General features: G+C 46.8%; 1 protein-coding gene and 1 pseudogene across 1 annotated transcript; both read right to left on the bottom strand.

Annotated features, from left to right (window-relative positions):
• Window positions 1–2,507: 2,507 nt before the first annotated feature.
• LOC102828300 lies at window positions 2,508–3,372 on the bottom strand (annotated as a pseudogene).
• Window positions 3,373–5,249: 1,877 nt separating this feature from the next.
• LOC102827912 (arpin-like) lies at window positions 5,250–16,148 on the bottom strand. The gene is made up of 6 exons (XM_006867179.1): window positions 16,057–16,148; window positions 13,591–13,666; window positions 10,778–10,910; window positions 6,426–6,632; window positions 5,892–6,055; window positions 5,250–5,258 (listed from the first exon to the last, which is right to left on the bottom strand). Exons 1-6 carry the CDS (start codon window positions 16,146–16,148, stop codon window positions 5,250–5,252), a joined length of 681 nt encoding a protein of 226 aa, XP_006867241.1.
• Between the last annotated feature and the right edge of the window lie 1,401 nt (window positions 16,149–17,549).

Below are 17,549 nucleotides of genomic sequence, written 5' to 3'. Positions count from 1 at the left end.
TCCTTGCTATAAAACGTCTACCTTTACATTTCCAACCCTCACAATCAGCCCTGATAACAATTATTCACTATTGTATCACAAGAGACCCGTCTGCATTTCATTTCATCAGCTCTGCTTAGATAGATTAGATACTACTCACTGGAGATTCTACCTTCCTCCATGCCCTCTGGATCTAGATTCCCTCTTGAAAGCTTGTAAGCCAGTCACTTCTTGCCTTTGTAGCCCGCCTCCCCCGCCCTCCATTTTGGGTAGCCAATGTCCTTCCATCTTCTTTTGATGCTTCCTGTGCCATGCAATATTTTGCCCATAGAATCCTTCACTATTGCAATCCGAGGCTTGAATTTTTTCTTCAGTTCTGTCAACTTGAGAAATGCTGAGCATGTTCTTCCCTTTTGGTTTTCTAACTCCAGGTCTTTGCATGTTTTATTATAATACTTGAGTTTGTCTTCTTGAGCTGCCCTTTGAAATGTTCTGTTCAGCTCTTTTACTTCCTCATTGCTTCCAGTTATGTTAAATTCTCTATGCTCAAGAGCAAGTTTCAGAGTCTCTTCTGACATCCATTTTGGTCTTTTCTTTCTTTCCTGTCTTTCTTTCTGTATGTTGTTGTTGTTTTATTTAAAACTTTTTCTTGTGACTTGAGTGAAGGTTTACAGAACAGATATCAGTTTTGCATTCAACAAATCAGACACTTTGCTTCATCTCAGTAATTGCCATCTGTTAGGTACCATCTGTTACCATTGTCACTGCTGTTGTTAAGTGCCATCGAGTTGGTTCCAACTCATAATGACCCTGTAGCGGGTTTCCAATGAGTGGCTGGTGAGTTTGAACCTCCGACATTGTGGCTCAAACTGACCTTGTGGACCAGTGCATTATCCTATAGCACAGTACCAGGACCTCTATTTCCATCCAATCCTGGTGTGGTGCTGTAGGATAAGCACTAAGCCGCAAGGTAGACTTGAACCACAAGGTGGCGGTTCAAACCCACCAACTGCTCCTCAGAAACCCTACAGAGGGTCTCTGAGAGCTGGAAATGACTCAAAGGCACTAAACAACAACAATCTCCTCTATTTCCTTCAACTCTTAAACTCCTCCCTGTGCCTCCTGATACCTTCATCTTTCCTCTGCCAACCTCCCTCTGGTTGTCTATCCCATCACCCATGTTTACATGTGTCTACTCTCTAGGCTGTGAATAATTCCCTTCCCCACCCCAGGTAACCATCATAGAATGTTTCTTTTATTAAAACAAAACTTTTCTTAATTGTTTTTCCAGTCATACTAAAGTTTTTAATGAAAATAGCTCTTGAACAGCAAGTTATAAAACAGAGATAGCAAATTCAAAGTCTTCCTCCCAGGCAGGAATGAGCAAGGCCAAGGCAGTGGAGCCCTAAGATGCTGAGAGCGTGCTGGGCCCAATGGGAGCAATTCTGGTTGACTGCCAGCAAGAGATGGAACATCTGTATTTTGAGAAAAGTTATAAAGGTCTTTTTAAGGAAAATTGCATTTTTTAAATATTGGTCATGAATTGATTCTGCACTCCCCCAGATCACAGTACAAGGATAAATAAAACTAGCAATCTGTTTTACAAACTCCAAAATAAAAATAAATGCATTACCCTACAATTTGATGAACTTGACCTATGCTTGTGGATGTAGTAGCTCAAAAGAGGGAATGAATCTTTACAGCGAGGATCATTCCCACCTCCTCGGTACACAGGGTTGACAGGGATGGGCAACTTAGACATTGGCTACCCAAAATGGGGTGTGTGGGGGGGTGCTACAAAGGCACGAAGTGACTCGTTTATGAGCTTTCAAGAGGGAGCCTAATTTCAGAAGTTATGGGGGAAGGTAAATCTCCACTATGTGGTTTCCAACCTGTCTGGACAGGGCTGGTGAAAGCAAATGGGGATAAGACTCTTGTGAATTAAGAGTGAATAATTGTTATCAGGACTGATTGTGAGTGTTGCAAATGTAAAGGAGTGGCTGATCTTGCAGTCCAGGAGCAGAGGACCCTGGGACCATCAAGGGAGAAGAGCAGAGTGTGGGACCCTATCCAGAGAAGCAGCGACGCCAAAGATGTAGGCAGAGACGATGATGTGGAGAGATGGAGTGGCTGGGGACTCTGGATTCTGGGAAGGAGAAGGTCTGCATGTTGATGGCCAGGGGCAGGCTTGTGGGGTGTACCCTTTGGCTGTTTAATGATGCATGCAGGGAATTGTAATCATTGCAATGAAATGAAATAAGATAGGATGAATGTAAAGCTAATGTTCTCCCATGTAAACTATCACATAATTCACAATAAAAACTTTTAAAAAATGGATTAAAAATATTTGTACAGAGGTAGTGACTGACGTGTTCAGCACCTAGTCATTTGCCAGGGAGGTGACAAGGGACAGACCCCCATCTTTGGGTCAGCACAAGAGGCAAGGAAACAGTGAGTAAAAAAGGGAGGTGGAGTGGGCTTCTTGCCTGCCTGTCTGCAGTCTCAGAATGGCAGAGCATACAGTGGGCTTATAGGTTGGCACCTGGAACCAGAGGGGAGTGGACGAACTTCCGCAAGATTTCCTGGACCTCAATAACTACCCAACAGGCCCTAATGCCCAAGTCTTTGACTTCGTTGCTCTGGGCCTACAGGGTCTCATGTACTTCTGAAGGAGCTCTGTCTCCTTCGTATGTACAACAGCCTCCTCCATCGCTTGCTGGGATGCCACTGGGACATAAGCAACGAACTTCTGCTGCCTTTCTTCACCTTCCTTCTCCTGGCCACCTTCCTCTTCATACTTCTCTTCATTGACGGCATAGCTGCTATCTTTCTCCTCTAGCCAGTCAGGCCTCTTTGTTTTCCACTAATTCGGATCTCAGTTTCTTTTCATATTGCCATTCCAAATGTGCAAGAACACCATCATTTTCATCTAAGTAGCCATAGTACTCAAAATTGATAGCCTTCTTGAGCTCAGCTCATGTCTTTCTTGGAAGAGAAAGGAGTTCTTTTTCAAACAGCTCTCTAACACCAGGCAAATCTGTATTTGTACCCTCGATTTCCCGAGACTTCTTTCCATTCATGATTCAGCATGTTAGGGCCAACTTTTCCATAGTCAGGACTACCCAACATCTTTATCCAGACTTCTCATTGGCCTTTTTCTCTCAACAGTTTCTTAATTTCATGATTCAGGTCACAAATTTGGAATTCTGCCCTTTCCAGTTTGGGGCAGTTCAGTATATTCGGAGGCAAGAAAGGGACTTGTTTCCTTTTTTTCCCCTCTTTCAGTTGAGTTTGGTGACATTTTGCTAAGGCCTTAATGGCTTTTCTGCAATTGGAGCCATGGTACTTGAGAAAGTACTGCCCCAGGGCTGCGGGTTTGGGCCCTAGGAACATCACAGATTTGGGGAGATCTACCCAGACTAGAAGGAGCTCTGGTAGCGTAGTGGTTACGAATCGGGCTGCGAACTGCAAGATCAGCAGTTTGAAACTACCAGATGTCCCACAGGAGAAAGATGAGGCTTTCGGCTCCTGTAAAGATTTACAGCCTGGGAAACCCTGTTCAGGGTTGCTATGGGTCGGAACCAACTCGATGGCACTTAACAACAACTCAGACTAGAACTGAAGACCTTCACTTTTTACAACAGTGATCTCATACAGTATTTGTCACTCAGCATAATGTCCTCCAGTTTCATCCAGATTGTGAGGTGTTTTGCAGATTCTTCGTTACTCTTCAATGTTGTATACCATGTGTGTATATGTACCAAAGTTTGTTTAACCATTCTTCTGCTGATTAGCATTTAGACTGTTTTCACTGTTTTGCTATTGTGAACAGTGTTGCAATGAACTGTGTGTATATATCTATTCGTTTCACAGCTCGTATTTCTTGAGAATATAAACTAAGTAGAGGGATAGTTGGGGCCATATGGTATTTATTTCTAGTTCCAACTTTTTGAGAAAGTGCCACTCCATGAGTTCTTGTTGTCGTCCTACAACGTTTCTGGTTTTCTGTCATTAGTGTCTAATGCACCAAATCTGTTCTTGAGCTAAGGGTCTCATCTTCCAGCACTATATCTGACAATATTCTTCTACTATTCATAAAGTTTTCAGTAACTTATCATTCAGAAGTGGTCTGCCTGTCCTTCTTCCTAGTCTGTCATAATCTGCTAAAACCTGTCCACTATGGGTGACCCTGCTAAAATTTAATATACCGGTGACATAGCTTCCATCATCACAGCATTACACAAGCCACCACAGTAGGACAAAGTGACACAGAGTGGTGATGATACAGTAGGGGGACTCAACAATTATTAGGTCACCACCAACCCCTCCTTTTCCCAAGTCAAGTAGAATTCATCCATAGTCCACAAAGTCCTCTGAACATGTACATTTCAACTCTTGATCTCTTCACAGATCTGGATTTTGACACATAAGCCAGCAAGGCAAAGTTCATGAGCAGAGAGAAATGGCGGCCTTCTAACAGGAATGTCGCTCAGTCAAGAGACCCATTGATGCCTGACAGTAACCCAGTCAATGTGAACAAATTTTTTTCTGAAATTTTATTCATTTTCTAAAAAGTTCTCAAAGTACAAAACAACAACACAAAAGGTGTTATCAAAAAGGCAGCCTGGCACAGTGAATGAGTATGCAAGATGAGGACCAGGCCGTCACATCGGTGAACACTGTGAGCTTCCCAGAGAACAGCACCTGCTAGCAACCAGCTGGGGAGAGCAGAAGACAGGAAAATCTATGGTAGAATGAAGAAGTGGCAACTCCAGGAGCAGGAAAGGGTATAAAGGACAAAGAGGCTGGAAGCAGGAAAGCAGGGGCTATAATGCAGAGTGTGGGTATTGGGAGAGGAAGGAAAGCAGGAAGCAAACAGGCAGAGAGGAAGGTGCCCCTGGTCCCTTCTCCCCTGCATTCAGACGAGAGACATTTGCCAACTCTGCATCAAGACCAAGCCACTTCATCTCACACTGTCCTGGGGCTTTGTCCACCACCAGCTTCTAAAGTCTACAAAGGTCAGATTCATATCCAGCGAGGGTTCTTCCATGAGCTACAGCATGGGGCCCCAGACCAATGTCTTGGTCTTGGATTTGGCTAAAGCAGAGTTTGTCCAAATGGTGTTCCAAGATGGTGGTAGGAAGACTCAGGTAAGATTTGGTGGACTGCTGTCTGCCTTGAGCTCTAGAGTAGAAGTCAAGGGAAGAAACTCTCAACAGTGGCATAGAAGGTACTGGTGGGTACCGGAGGCACTCTATCTCCTATGAACCTCAGTCATCCTGGAGAAATCCAAGGGGAATAAAGAGATATGAACAGAGAACATTTAGTAAAAGGCTCATAAGTCACTAGGCCAACAAAGTTCACTACCGTGGTACTGGGGATGCAGACCCTCAGCCTCCTGCCTTGGCTTCCTTTCATTGGCTGGCCCCAGAAGCTGGCCAAGCAGCTCTCAACTATTTTTCAATCCAAGATCCATTTCACTAAGACAAAAGGGGATCTATACCCTCTGTTCTACTTACCTATGCTTTCTCTGACAAAAATCATCATCTCCATTATCTAGATAAAGAGCTCATTTTTGGCACACAAAAAATCTTTGTTTGAAATGTTCAATTTGGCGTCTTTGACAACAATTCAAATTTTGGGAGGAAATATACTTCAGGGAAGCAAATCAAAGCTACCCACTATGTTATCTCTGTTATGGTAGCATGAGGCAGCTAAGGTACAGGTTGTTGGCCTTCGTACCTTGCAGGAATTTTTCTGAATGTTAACGTACTCTAAGAATTGATGAGCCCATTGTCAAAGGTTTATCCTGTTGTCCTCTCTTCATTCTATACCCAGTTAACAACACATATAAAAGTGCCAAGAGATAGAACCACACCAATACCAGGTCCACAGCCATCTTCCTGACCTACCCACTCCTCGTCTTCTGCCCCATCTCCCTGCTCTCGGGTCTCTGCTACAGCCCCTCCTGAAGACTTTTGGGCCATGATGTTGTCTGTCCAGGATGTGCCTGTCTTTCCATCACCAGCGAAATTACACTTGGTCACTGTTCCAGCCTCAAGTTTGGCTAACGAATCTGAAAGAAAAAGAAGCAACTGAATGACCTCCCTCCCTGTGGTAGGACTAGGTTAAGTCACTGCCCTCTCCAGGCCAGGATGTGGTCAGGGAGGCCCTAAGTGGGTTGCCTAGAAGTATGAGGTTATAGGTTCACTCGTAGGTAACACAGATTAGGCAACACTCTGGGATCCAGGATGTCCAGGCTGCAGACCCCAGGGCATTGTTCAGGGGCTTAGGAATAAATCTCAAGGGGTCCTGTCCCCATGGAGACCAGACTAGCAGCTCGCAAGACCTCTAAGGAGGAGAGGTGGCGGAGCCTCAGAAGGGAGACCGGGAGCCCTCACGTGTCACACAGGAAATTACGCTGGTGTGGAGGCTGTACTACTCACCCAGGAAGGGGCCGTCACCCCGAGTTTTCAGCCGTACCCCAGCCCCCAGTTCCAGCTCCAGTGCCTCCATCTCTGTCTCAGGCATCCAGAACGCCACAGTCCGGTCTGGAGCGAGGCCTTCGGTCAGCACAAGCAGCTCTGGTTTGTTGACCAGCTCCTTCAGCGCCTCAGGGGTGAGCCTGTCAGTGTTCCCCTTGGCTTCTACCTCTGCAGACAAACAGTATCAGAGAGTTATTAACCATTTACTAGAAAACACTTACAAAGGCCTTTATTTTTACTAAAAAAAATCATTTCCTGCTATTGAGACTATGAGGGGAAGTAAAAAACAATTGCTACAGAATCATAGAAATCTTTATTCAACCAAAATATCAAAATGTGAAGCTATTGTTTCTCCACATAGCCTCCCTCTAGGTCTATACACTACTGAAGGTGGTGTTTCCATCTCGAACCCCTTTCTGAAGCATTCTGTGTTGCTCAGTTGACACACTGGCAAAACAGGAGTTTTCAGCATCCTCGAGGGATTCAAATCATGTTGCTATTAACTGTGCTTTGAATCTGGGAAATGAAAAGAAATCTGAAGGGGCAAGATGAAGTGTGTAGGGTGGATGGGGTAAGGTTTCCCAACAAAACTCTCAAAGGTCAGCCCTTGCTATCTTCAAAGAACGAGCAAGGTGCATTGTGTGTGTGTGTGGGGGGGGGGGGGGGGGGGGGGTAGGGAACAATTTCTTGGTACAACTTTCCTGGCCCTTTTCTCACCAATGCAGTTTTCAACTGTCATAACATTTCTTCATATAAAGCCCTTGTGGTCATCCTGTGTCCTTTGAAAAATAATCTATCAAGATTGCTCCTTTGGAATTCCAAAAAACAGTGTCCATAACCTTCTGAGCTGAGTCTGCCTTGAATGTAACAGGCTCAGCAGATCCCTCTGGAAGCCGCTGTTTTGATTGGAACTTACTCTCTGCATTGTATTGGCAAATTCACGATTCAACCCTGATACACACCATTCTATGAAATCACCATCACTAGCTTCAATCTTGCTTAAAAGAATGATGGAATGATCCACTCTTTGAGCTAGCTCATCTTCATGCAAAACTTTTGGCAACCATCCAGCTGAAACCATGCTGAGGCCAAGATGGTCACGTAAAATTGAAAATGGCAAACCATGTGAGCTCCCAACTTCAGTAGCTACAGCATCACTGGGAATTCTGTGGTCTTCTTCTATCAGTTTCTGAACTTTTCAGTCACAGTTGCTTGACTGAAAAGTTCATGGAGGCTGACCGTCTTCCCTCCTTTGGCTCATCTTGGAAGTCTTCCCAAACTTCCTTAAAATGCTTATTATCTCAAAAAGCTGTTGTGTTATATGGGGCAGCATTTCATTAAACTTGCTACAAAGCTTCAATGATTTGGAAAGATGAACCCTCTGTTTTGTTAAAAATTTAATATCAGACCTGACTTCAAAATAGTTTTTTTTTTTCCGATGACAAAAAGTCTCCTTTTTTTGTAGGCCCCCAAAGGAGCTCTGGTAGTGTAGTGGTTATGAATGGGCTGAGAACATCAAGGTCAGCAGTTTGAAACTACCAGCTGCTCCGTGGGAGAAAGATGAGGCTTTCTGCTCCCGTAAAGATTTATAGCCTCGTCGGAACCGACTCAATGGCACTTAACAACAACAAATAAGATTAAGGCAAGTGTATTACTGAAACTGTCTGCAGCCATTCACTGACTAGACATGTTTAAATACGTTTTGTTTGGAATAAACCCATGCAGCTATGAACTGGAACTCCAATTCAACAATTTCTACATGTACAATTCAGTGACATTTGTAACATTCAAGTTGTACACCCATTCTTACTCTCCTTTTCTGAATTGGTCTTCCTCCATCAACGCAACCCACTGCCCTGAGCTTCCTGTCTCATCTTCTGTTGCTAATTGGATCCCATGTAGTAGATAGTTCTTCAAAGAGCATAATGCTCAAGAAAGACCTTTTTTTTTTTTTTTTTACTAGTTAAGCTATTGTTTGGTTTAGGGTTTGTGGTGTGGTGCTATGGGTCTGCACTGGACTGTGAACCACAAGGTAGGTGGTTCAAACCCAGGAGCTGCTCCTTGGAAATCCTATATAGGGTGGCTATGAGTCGGAACCAACTAGACGGCACGTAACTAACAACAACAACATTGTTAGGTTTTAAGAAGACTTGTTGTTGTTGTTAAGTGCCGTCGAGTCGGTTCCGACCCATAGAGACCCTGTGCAGGGTTTCCGAGACTTGTAAATCTTTACGGGAGCAGAAAGCCTCATCTTTCTCCCGCGGAGCAGCTGGTAGTTTCGAACTGCTGACGTTGCGGTTCGCAGCCCGATTCATAACCACTACGCTACCAGAGCTCCTTAAGAAGACTTAAGGAAATATATTTGGCATAATATTTAAAGATGATCTCAGAGTAATAGTTTCAAGGGTTCATCCAGCCTCCATAGCTGCATAAAGTGTGGAGTCCATGAGAACTTAAAATGCTATTCTGTGTTTTTTCCCTTTAAGTCAGGATTCGTCTAAAGACTCTTTGATCAAAATGGTCAGTCATAGAAGCTGGGGACCATCCAGTTCTTTTGGCCTCAAGGTAAAAAGAGGACAGTTGTTCATAGAGGTAATAAGCCACATATTCCATTTTCTCCAATTTCTGACTCTCCTCCTTCCGCTATTGCTCCAAGAAAGGGCCTTTTGTGAACAGGCAAGGGCTGAAGATTCTACTTGCATCGTCTCACTGAACCCTCACCATCACTGTAAGGTACGCCTCTTGTTGTTAAGTTCCGTTGAGTCAGTTTTCATTCGTAGCAACCTTTATAGGGTTCCCACTGAGTAGCTGGTGGGTTTGAACTGTTGGCCTTGCAGTTAGCAGTCTAATGCTTATCCTACAGCACCACACTAGGACTCCCAGGTAGGCCTATGACTACGCATTCTGTAAGGACTCAATGAAACTTCACTGAAGGAATTACAGCCCAGGCTGTCTGGCATGAATCTGGGCTCTACTGCTTACAAGATAAATGATCTTGAGCAAATGGCTTAACTAAATGTTCCTGACATGAGGATGATGAAATAATGCAGTGTGACTGATAGCCAATCACAGCAAATGTTAACACATCTCTATTATTCCCATTTTACAGGTGAGAACACCAATGCGTTAAGAGGTTAAGTAACTTGTCCAAGATCACACAGCTACTCAGTGGCGGGGCAGGATTCAAACACACCATATGATTCTGCCTTCCCACTGACAATCAGGAGGCCAGGCAGGAATCTCTTTAGATTCTCAGGGTCTCCTTGGTTAGAGTGGGGTCTGCTGGAGTCAGGAGCAAACTTTGGTGGTTTCTAGGCTTTCTATTCATCCACTCATTCTGGAGGCTTCTTCTGACTCACATAGTTATAGGGGCTGACGAACCCCATATCGTCAGATCAGACAGCTGGCTGTTGGCTGGCGGGACTGTGGGCGATGATGTTGTTGTTGTTAGGTGTCTTTGAGTTGGTTCCAGCTCACAAGGACCCTATGTACAACAGAAGCAGCCACTGCCTGGTCCCGCATCATTCTCAAAATTATTCCTATGTTTGAGCCCATTGTTGCTGCCACTGTGTTAATCCATCTCCTTGAGGGTCTTCCTCTATGGCAATGATCCTGTATTTACCAAGCATGATGTTCTTCTCCAGGGACTGGTCCCTCCTGACAATATGTCCCAAGTATGTATGATGGGAGTCTCACAATGTTCACTTCTAAGGAGCATTCTGGCTGTACTTCACCTAAGACAGGCTGGCTTGCTCTTCTGGCATTCCAGGGTATATTTAATATCCTTTGCCAACACCATAATTCTAGGAGGAAGCTGGTGAATTCCAAAATCTGCAGGTTAGGTAGCAGGCTCTTGGTTCAAGTTCCCAGAACTGGAGTTCAGAGGATGATGAGTCAGCTGCAGGATGAAGAGAGGCTGAACTCTGCCAGCGCATCCAGTCTCTGTTGGATACAGGCCACGCCCCCTGGGAAAGCCCTTTAAACTGATTGGCTGTCTGTTCAAATCCTATCACAAAACGGAGGATGATTCCAGTGTATTTGCTAAACCACTAAGAATCATGGCCTAGCCTAGTCAAGTCAGAGCTCGCAGTCAAGTCATGGAGCCTAGAGACTGTAAGAGAAGATGAGAGACCACGGGTGACCTCTGATTGAATGGGGGACAAGAATGGGTCTAGTCCCAAGAAGGGTACCCTTAGGGTCTGACTACAAGGCTGACCGTGCTAGGAAGACACATTCTAGGAGCCGAGAGACTCAGGGGACAAGGAAGGACACATCAACGGGAAGGTCCTGAAGTGAAAGGGGTGAATACCTACTGTAGGAAGACATGAGGAAGCCCGTGTTCACCTTCCTAGTAGCACTGAAGTTGGGTTCAATTTCATTTCCTTTGGGGTCGAATTGGCGGCGATGAATACGACTGGGCTGGACATACAACACGTAGTAACGATCCTGTGGCCAGGCAAAGGGAGAATGAGGGGGCTGCCTTACTGCCCCCACCTCAACACACAATTCTCCTGGGATCTGGATGTAGCCCTCCTCAAGCTCATTGTAACCCTAGAATCTCATCTCAGCTCCAAAACTATTCAAGCTGGGTAGATGGGCCCCATTAAAATATTCATTCACTCATTCATTCATTGGTGCGCTCAACAGAACACCTGCTACGTCATGAGCCACGGTAGAGGTCCATGGTAGGTGGACACAAGGCAGCCACACAGCCAGAGCTGAAAAGTACGTACAGAAAACACAACTCAAGCGCAAAGCTCTAAGAGACCCCAGCACTCATAAAGCAGGAGTGGATGCAGCAAGGTGTTGTGGGAAGAGTACTCAAAAGAAGCACTGCCGACAGATGTGGGACAAATCACACCTAGCCCTCGTGGGCCTCTGTCTCCCCTATAACATGGGGACAACAGAATGTCAACGTTTAGTAATGCTGTAAGGATTCAATGACATCATGGGGGCAGGGGGCGAGCACAGTGTCAACCATGAATCGTGTCCCAACTGCTCTTTGCCAGCTATTCCAGTAAGAACAGGACCAAGAAAATGTTCCAGCAGATGAAGAAAGAGAAGACCACTTCCTGGGAGAAACAGGGAAGGTAAAGTCTCAAAGGGTAGAGAAACCTACAACCCCAGAGATAAGAGAAACAGAATACTAAAAGCTCGGGACAGGTAGGCAGAAGTCAAGACTCACAAAAAAGTTTGAGCAATTTGGGGCACTTGGGAAAGACCTGTGGGAGCACAGGCTGGGAAAGCAAGTGGGATCAGTTTGAGGCAGGTCTTCAGTTGGTGTTTGGAGTTTAGATTTTATTTGGCAGACTAGAAAGAATCCTTTGGCACAGCGGTGAGACCTTCAGAGGGTCTTTCAGAAAACAGAATTTGACAGCCAGGCAGGAATGAGCCTGAGGGGTAGGATGGTACATCAGGACAGGCTGGAGTTCCTAAGGGTCCCTCTGAGGTAAGTGGGCATGGGAAGGGGACAGAAAGAATAGGAAGAGCCCAATTGGACTAGGCATTACTTATCTAACTGTGAGAGAGAGCTGGGTAGAACTTGGTTGGGTGGGTGATTACACTATCATTGTTGTTGGTAAGTTTCATCGAGTTGGTTCTTACTCATGGTGACCCTGTATAGGGTTTCTGAGGAGCGGCTGGTGGCTCTGAAGCACTTGAGGTTAGCTGTCTAATGCTTATCATCCTACAGTGCCAAACCAGGGCTCCATGACAAGAAATTCATTGGAAGCAAGCTTGGACAGGGGCTGGCGGGGGAGCACCCTGCCTGTCTAGGGATAGGTTGGCCCCGGCAGGAGTTCTGCCTCAGTGTGGGGATATTGCTGGGCATCCTGGGAAGGCTGGCTGGGGACTCTGGATTGGTGTGCCCATCCTGCTGATGTGCATGCTAGGGAGGGGGTGGCACAGCAAAGCATTTCTCAGCATAAAAATACTGGCGAGCTGGGAGCTAAGGCAGTTCCTGTGGGGTGCAGGAAGAAAGGTTCTGTGTAGCATCTTGAAACACTGTGACATGGTGTTTTGATGAGCTCAGTTTTAGATATGAAGATTTAAGGTTGTCAGCACAGCTGGGTCGTGGTATTGGAAAGAGGGATGGATATTCCGAGTCAGGGCTCAGCAAAGAGATGCTGGCACAAAATGAAGAACACCAGACATGTCCTTGGACACCTGAGGAGTTCAAGACCTAGGAGGCTGAGAGGGCAGAGGTAAAAGGGACATCAGCATGGGAAGGAAGCCACTGACAGTATCAGCAATGCAAACTTCACATCCAGGTTGAGAACAAAAGCCTAGAAAACAGCAGCCCTCTCTCACATCCCTCTGCTCCCCCACCTGTACACAAGTGGAGATCCAGGTTCACACAGGTGATGTGCTTTGTAAATTCCCAACATTCCAAAATGCCCAGCCACAAACAGAGATGACCAAAGATGGGTGAGTCCATGCTAAGAGCTTCGCTATCTTACAAAGTTCCAAACAGCAAACGCCAGCAGGGCATTTACAATCATTCAATTCCAAAAACGTAAATGTGTTCACAATTTCCTGAGAACAGAGCTGGTATCCAGGAAGGGGAAGGTCACCGTTGACCCTGCAGCCACACAAACCATTAATCTGCTCTGACCTCGTCTACCACCTCGGAGTGGTGGGAACCACCAGGTCAGAGGATAGTGGTCTGGACCCAAGCCTCAAGAGAATGAAAAGCTACCCATCCTGACCACCTTCCTGACTCCCCCCAGCAAGGCTCCTGGTCCCATGGATTGGTTGCATTTGTGGGGATGACAAGCTCTCCTGGGAGCATCCACAGACAGTGCTAAACCGCCCACCTCACCACTTCCTGCTCTCATGCTTCCAACCCCAGCTCAAAGATAGTTATTTGGGGTCAGAACTTGAGCTGTCTTCTCAGATATGGCCAGGCCCTCTCACCTGTCTACTCATAGTACTTCACTGATCTCTTCTACTCAGCAGTCCAATTTGACTGTTGACCTTCTGACCCATCTCCCAGTACCCTGGAAGTCCTTCAAGAAGGGCTGGATCCCAAGTCCCTGGCTCTGGCATAACCCCATACAGGGAGCTGCTTCGGGTGGTAAACACTGCGAAGCCAATGCCCCAAGGTGTTGCCAGGAAGAATGCTCACCTTCCTGCCATGGGCATCGGAGATGCTGTGCCGAGATACATCTACCAGCTCTCCCTCCAGCAGAACACCGTTTCCCCTGGGACAAGAGAGAGAAGGGATGGGTCAGTTCTGTCAGAAAAGACTCGAGAGTCCCAGCTCCATGACCCATCAGTCTGTATGAGGACAGAAGCAAGTCCCAGGTACAGCTCCCACTCACCTGCCCCTATACTTGAAAGTGTTTTCTCTGTGCTTCTCACACTGGGGAGCCCCCATTCTCTAAGAGGGCAGGAGGAACCTTAGCTGCTCTAAGATCAAGATATGGTCCCTCCTGCAGGGCCACTGGGGTGTACTGTAACCAGAACCTCAGTCTTCTTATACACAAAACGTGGAAAGCAGCCCCTAACCTCAATCTACTCCTCTAATGGGGCCCTGGTATGGCGCTGTGGACTAATGCGCTGGACTGCAAAGTCGTTTGAACTACAAGGTCGGTGGTTCAAGCTCACCAGCTGCTCCTCGGAAACCCTATACAGGGTCGCTACGGGTCGGAACCGACTCGACAGCATGTAACAACAACAAATGGTGGCATAAGGTTTCTATATACGAAGGGGTTTCAAAAGCTATGAAACGATTACTGCATACAAAGGGTTTTGCTTTTTTATTTAGCCAAACTGGGATTGGAGGAAATTCAAAATAGGTATGAATTATCTTCCCTTTTTACTTACTTTAAAGCACTTTCATATATTCCTGTTCTCATTCATATCCAAACAGTCAACAACCTAATGAGGAAGTGGTTATTCCCATTTTAAAAGTAGAGAAACCGGGACTTCAAAGTTGTGTGACTGGACCAAGATCACAGGGAGGCTCACTGAGAGGAACTGGACCCCAGGCTTCCTGATAGGACTTTTCATAAAAGCAGAACCTGGGGCCTCCCTTTTTTTTGAACCATAGAAGTAGAAGAGGGAAGGGCGTTAGCCAAGAATGACAAGTCAGGGAGAGGGGACAGTATTGGAAAACTCTTTCTGGTTTATTTGCCCCTGTCTGGTGTAGCGCTGTGGGTTAACAGATGGACTGCAAAGTCGGTTTAAGCTGCAAGGTCGGCAGTTCAAACTCACCAGCCACTCTGGAAACCCTAGATAGGTTTGATATGGGTCAGAACTGACTCCACAGCACTTGACAACAACAACACCCCCTCCAGCCACCACACACACACACACACACACACACAAATTCTCTAGTGTTTGTAATTTCAAGGGGTCCTGGTGGCACATTGGTTAAGTGCTTGGGTGTGAACGAAGAGTTGGAACCCACCAGCTGCTCTGTGGGAGAAAGATGCGGAGGTCTGCCTGCTGGTCCCAATTCATAGCGACCCTGTATGGGGTTTCTGAGGAGTGGGCCTTGCAATTCAAACTGACGTTACAGTCCAGGGCTAACCCTACAGTGCCACACCAGCCTTGGAAACCCTATGTGGCAGTTCTACTCTGTCCTTGTTAAATGCCATTGTCGATTCCGACTCATAACGACCTTGTATAGGATTTTCAAGGAGCAGCTGGTGGATTTGAACTGACGATCTTGTGGTTCGCAGTCCAGTGCTGATCTTACAGCATCACTCCTCTGTCCTATCAGGTTGGGACTTGAAGGTTTGGTTGGTTTATAATTTCAAATGGAATGGTTCATTTGTTCTTATAACTATGGTGACAGCAGGGCCTGGCTCTGCTCTGGATCCCCTAAACCCAACTCTGCCCCCACTCAGCTCACACTCTCTGCTGCGGTCACAACTAGGATACATTCCAGTCTGTGTAAAGGGCTAGAGTTTAAAGTCCTGGGAGTGGGGTGGGAACCGAGGTTGGCCAAAGCACCACCCTTTGAGCCTAGTTTAGGGGTCAGTAAGGAGTACTGGGAGGAGCTCTGGTAGCGTTTACTTACGAATTGGGCTGCGAACCTCAAGGTCCACAGTTCGAAACTACCAGCTGTTCCGTGGGAGAAAGATGAGGCTTTCTGCTCCCATAAAGATTTACAGCCTCGGAAACCCCAGGGTCAGTCACTAGTGAGTCTTAACCATTCCTTGGCCCATAACCACCACCAAGGAGTACTGGTGTGGCACTATGGTTTAATGCGCCAGACCGCCAAGCTATTTGAACTGTAAGGTTGGCGGTTCAAGCTCACCGCTGCTGCTCCTCGGAAACCCTATACAGGATCGCTATGGGTCAGAACTGACTCGATGGCACTTAACAGCCTTCTCCCAAGCGTACTAGGGGCAGTCGGGGCGTTTCCAGCAGATCTCCGTCTCAGAGGGCGCGCTCCGGCTGGCTGCAAAGAGGTGCGCACTGGAAGTCTGAGAGAAGACGTGGGTGACCCCGGTTTTCCCTCCCTCCATCGTCCCATCCTCCAATCCAGGATCCCAGGTTCAAAACTGAGGTGGGCGAGGGAGATGGAGGCCATAGGAAAGGGCTGGTATCCCTGCCCGCGTGGGGGTACGGTGGGGCCTACCCCTGATGGGCGGTGGGGTCCCAAACCCCCGGCAGCTGCGTGCTCCGCACCGCCTTGTTCTGGAGGGCGCAGTCGTGGTAGATTCGGCTCATGATCGGAGCTAAGGACACAGCGAGGGGAAGCGCCCGGGGCTTGCAATTCCCAGGTTGCAGATCCGGGAATGGCGCAGGCCAACCGGGGCGTTCCCAGGCGGAATTTAAAGGGACCCAGTCCTATTCCTGCCAGCCGACTGCGCGGGATGGGAGGGAACTTCCGGGAGGATGTCCGGCCAGGGGTTAAGACGCACACAGTGAAGGCACATCGAACTTGGTTTTCTTTTTCCCTTCTTGCTTGTACTAGAGGAAAACCCGTGTCCCAATACATGCATACAAGGAAAATTGAGGTCCAGAGAACCTATGAAATTCTCTTAGGATCAACTGTGTTAGGGTGGGTTTGGGAAAACCCAATGGAGAAAGAAAATAGCCCACAAGAACGAATGGGTGGTGAGCAAAGGAGTTGCTCGGTGTGCCCCGCTCCTGGTCCCAGAGTGACTGAGGGAGAGAGGTTCCAGAGATCTGGGACGAAGAAGCCTGGTTTGGGGAGTCTGGTAAACCACACATCAAGGTTTGAATCCCAGCTATGTGAGCTTGGATAAATTCCTCAACCTCTCTGAGCCCTCGCTTCCTCCTCTGTAAAGGGGGTTCACGGAGTTAATGGTCTCTAGAGCTTAGCATTGCCGCCCTTGCTATCCTCACATGGTTCCCAGACCCTTCCCTAGCGGGTGTGCCATCCCCTTTGCCCAGATAGGTCATAGCGTGCAGGTACATTTCTCAAAGCAGCAGCTGGGGTCAGCCTTAGGGTGGACAGGTCTATTCAGGGAGGCCAGGTGTTCCCTCTGAAGAGAGCGTTTTAAGAGAGGTGGCCAGGCAGATATTTTGAAATCCAGAATGAGCTGAATGGTAGTAGACTCCCCTGTCTCTCCTCCCCACACCACACGGGGATTTTCATGAGCCCTAGGCACGATTTACTTTCATGGCCCCTTCATAGATGGATGGATGGATGAATGGATGGATAGATAGATAGATGGGTAGTATGTAGTTAGGTAATGTTTGTTGTTGTTGTTGTTAAGTGCCATCGAGTCGGGTCCGACCCATAGCGACCCTGTACAGGGTTTCCGAGGGTGTAAATCTTTACGGGAGTAGAAAGCCTCATCTTTCTCCCGCGGAGCGGTTGGTAGTTTCGAACCGCTGACCTTAAGGTTCGCAGCCCGATTCGTAACCACTACGCTACCAGAGTGTTTTATTGACTATGCAAAGATATTTGTGTGGATCATAATAAATTATGGATAACATTGCAAGCAATAGAAATTCAGTAACACTTAATTGAGCTCATGTGGAACCTGTACATACAGGAACAAAGCGATACTGCGTGCTTTAAAATCAAGAGAGGTGTGTGTGAGGGTTGCATCCTTTCAACATTTGTATTTCATAAATAGCATCATGATAAATGGAGAA

The sequence above is a fragment of the Chrysochloris asiatica genome, unplaced genomic scaffold (assembly GCF_000296735.1).
Source record: "Chrysochloris asiatica unplaced genomic scaffold, ChrAsi1.0 scaffold00101, whole genome shotgun sequence".
Lineage (NCBI taxonomy): Eukaryota > Metazoa > Chordata > Mammalia > Afrosoricida > Chrysochloridae > Chrysochloris > Chrysochloris asiatica.
The sequence above is the reverse complement of the archived record's forward strand: the minus strand, read 5'-3'. Positions and strand labels throughout refer to the sequence as shown.

Coding starts and splice junctions, on each gene's coding strand:
- LOC102827912 (XM_006867179.1), bottom strand. CDS start 16,148: ATGAGCCGAATCTACCACGACTGCGCCCTCCAGAACAAGGCGGTGCGG. Junction 13,667..16,056: donor GACCCCACCGCCCATCAGGG/GTAGGCCCCACC, acceptor CTCTTGTCCCAG/GGGAAACGGTGTTCTGCTGG. Junction 6,633..10,777: donor CTTCCTCATGTCTTCCTACA/GTAGGTATTCAC, acceptor GTTTGTCTGCAG/AGGTAGAAGCCAAGGGGAAC.